General features: G+C 45.8%; 1 protein-coding gene across 1 annotated transcript; it reads right to left on the minus strand.

Annotated features, from left to right (window-relative positions):
• Positions 1–315: 315 nt before the first annotated feature.
• On the minus strand, positions 316–1,260 carry LOC124959948 (olfactory receptor 4D6). The gene has a single exon (XM_047518446.1). The coding sequence runs from the start codon at positions 1,258–1,260 to the stop codon at positions 316–318; it is 945 nt and encodes a 314-aa protein (XP_047374402.1).
• Between the last annotated feature and the right edge of the window lie 586 nt (positions 1,261–1,846).

Genomic DNA, 1,846 nt, shown 5'->3' on the forward strand with positions numbered 1-1,846 from the left:
CATATTTCATTCTCAGGACGACCTCATAAGTAGATAATGCTATTTCTGTATAATAGGTAACAAAAGGAAGGTCAGTGTCAGAAAAAGAGAAACAGATAACACAAATATCACATCCAGGTTATGGATTTCAACCTTCTCCCCGGACCACAAACCAGAGAACCCACATTGTTCAATCTTATCTCTTCCTTAGAGTTGAGTGACTATAAAAATATACAGCAGAATGATGACAAGAAAAGGGACAGCTGTCTCTTACTCTTGGGCCATGAGTTGGAGAAAACGGAATCAGTCTTGGACTTCCAGTCTCCACGTACCTGCTCACCCCAGTTTACTGTTCACCGAAGGCACGAGCCTCCGCTGCAGTCTCCTCATGGCTGACTTCATCTCTTGGTTCCTCAGGGTGTAGATCATGGGGTTCAGCATAGGAGTGATGACTGTGTTATTGATGGATATGGCTGTGTCCATGGGCAGGGTAGTGAAGGGCCGGCAGTAAATGTAAACACAAGGCACAAAGTGCAGAGTCACCACCAGGATATGGGAGGTGCAGGTGGAGAGGGCCTTGCTCCGTCCCTCCCCTGAGTGCCATCTTAGCATCACCAGAATGATGGTGTAGGAACCCAGGAGCAGGAAGAACCACAGTAGGGTCACCAATCCATTGTTAGAGATCATGAGAAGTTCCAAAACGAAGGTATCAGTGCAGGCCAGCTTCACCACCTGGGGTACATCACAGTAGAAGGCATCCAAGATGTTGGGTCCACAGAAGGGGAGAGGAAGCATCAGAATTATCTGGACAATTGAATGCAAACCACCACCCACCCAGGAAGCCACCACCAAGGCCACACATACCTCTCTCCTCATAATGGTCACATAATGCAGGGGCTTGGCGATGGCAAGGTATCTGTCATAGGCCATCACAGAGAGGAAAAAAATATCCGCCCCACCAGCAAAGTGGAAGAAAAAGATCTGTGTCATGCAGCCATTATAGGAGATGGTTTTCCTCCATGATAAAAGATCCACTAGGAACTTGGGGACCGTGATAGATGAAAAGGCAATATCCAGGACTGATTTATTCCTCAGGAGAAAGTACATGGGAGTGTGGAGGCGGGACTCAGAGGTGATGGTGACCACAATGAGGGCATTTCCCAGCAGAGTTGTTAGATATACCAGAAGGAAAACCACAAACAAAAAGAACTCAAGCTCCCGGAAATTAGTAAGTTCCAGGAAGACAAACTCCTTCACATTGGTGTGGTTGATCTGGTCCATGGTAGTGTTGACGTCTTCCAAGTCTACCTTGGGAGGAGATATGCTAGGGTTAGGAATGTGGCATCAGGAAGTGGCAACATCATTTATCACATATTGTTATAAGTCTCCCTCAATAATCCTGATTACCCAGGAACTCTGGGCTAGAGTTTCCCTTTGTGTTCTGGTATTTCTTTATCCTGATGGTCCTTCTTTCCTGTGGCAAATACCCTGGGTCTACAGGAAGAGCTATCAGATTCTTACCTGTTTACTCTGGCTAGAGGGAGATGAATGGACTATGGTTATTTGCCTATGGTTTATCTTCTGACCTGCAAGGGTAACCTCTTCTCCTATATGCAAAGCTTTATACTTTATCAAGGGCATTCACCTGCAAAGTCATTCTTATCTTGACTGATTTTCATGAAGGATCTGTGGGGTCTTTAGAATGCTTATGATTACATCTACTTTATGTATGGGGAAGCTGCAGCTTACAGCAGTTAATGACTTGCTCACATACCTGCATGACTGCAGAGGTGGTCAATGGTAACACAAATGTGGAGAGAGGTGACAGAGGATGGGAGAGCAGTGACTGAGATTGGAGGTCTCTGAT

The sequence above is a fragment of the Sciurus carolinensis genome, chromosome 11, assembly GCF_902686445.1.
Source record: "Sciurus carolinensis chromosome 11, mSciCar1.2, whole genome shotgun sequence".
Classification (NCBI taxonomy): Eukaryota; Metazoa; Chordata; class Mammalia; order Rodentia; family Sciuridae; genus Sciurus; species Sciurus carolinensis.

What these genes read in the sequence shown, in the direction of transcription:
- LOC124959948 (XM_047518446.1), bottom strand. Translation starts at nt 1,260, where the DNA reads ATGGACCAGATCAACCACACCAATGTGAAGGAGTTTGTCTTCCTGGAA.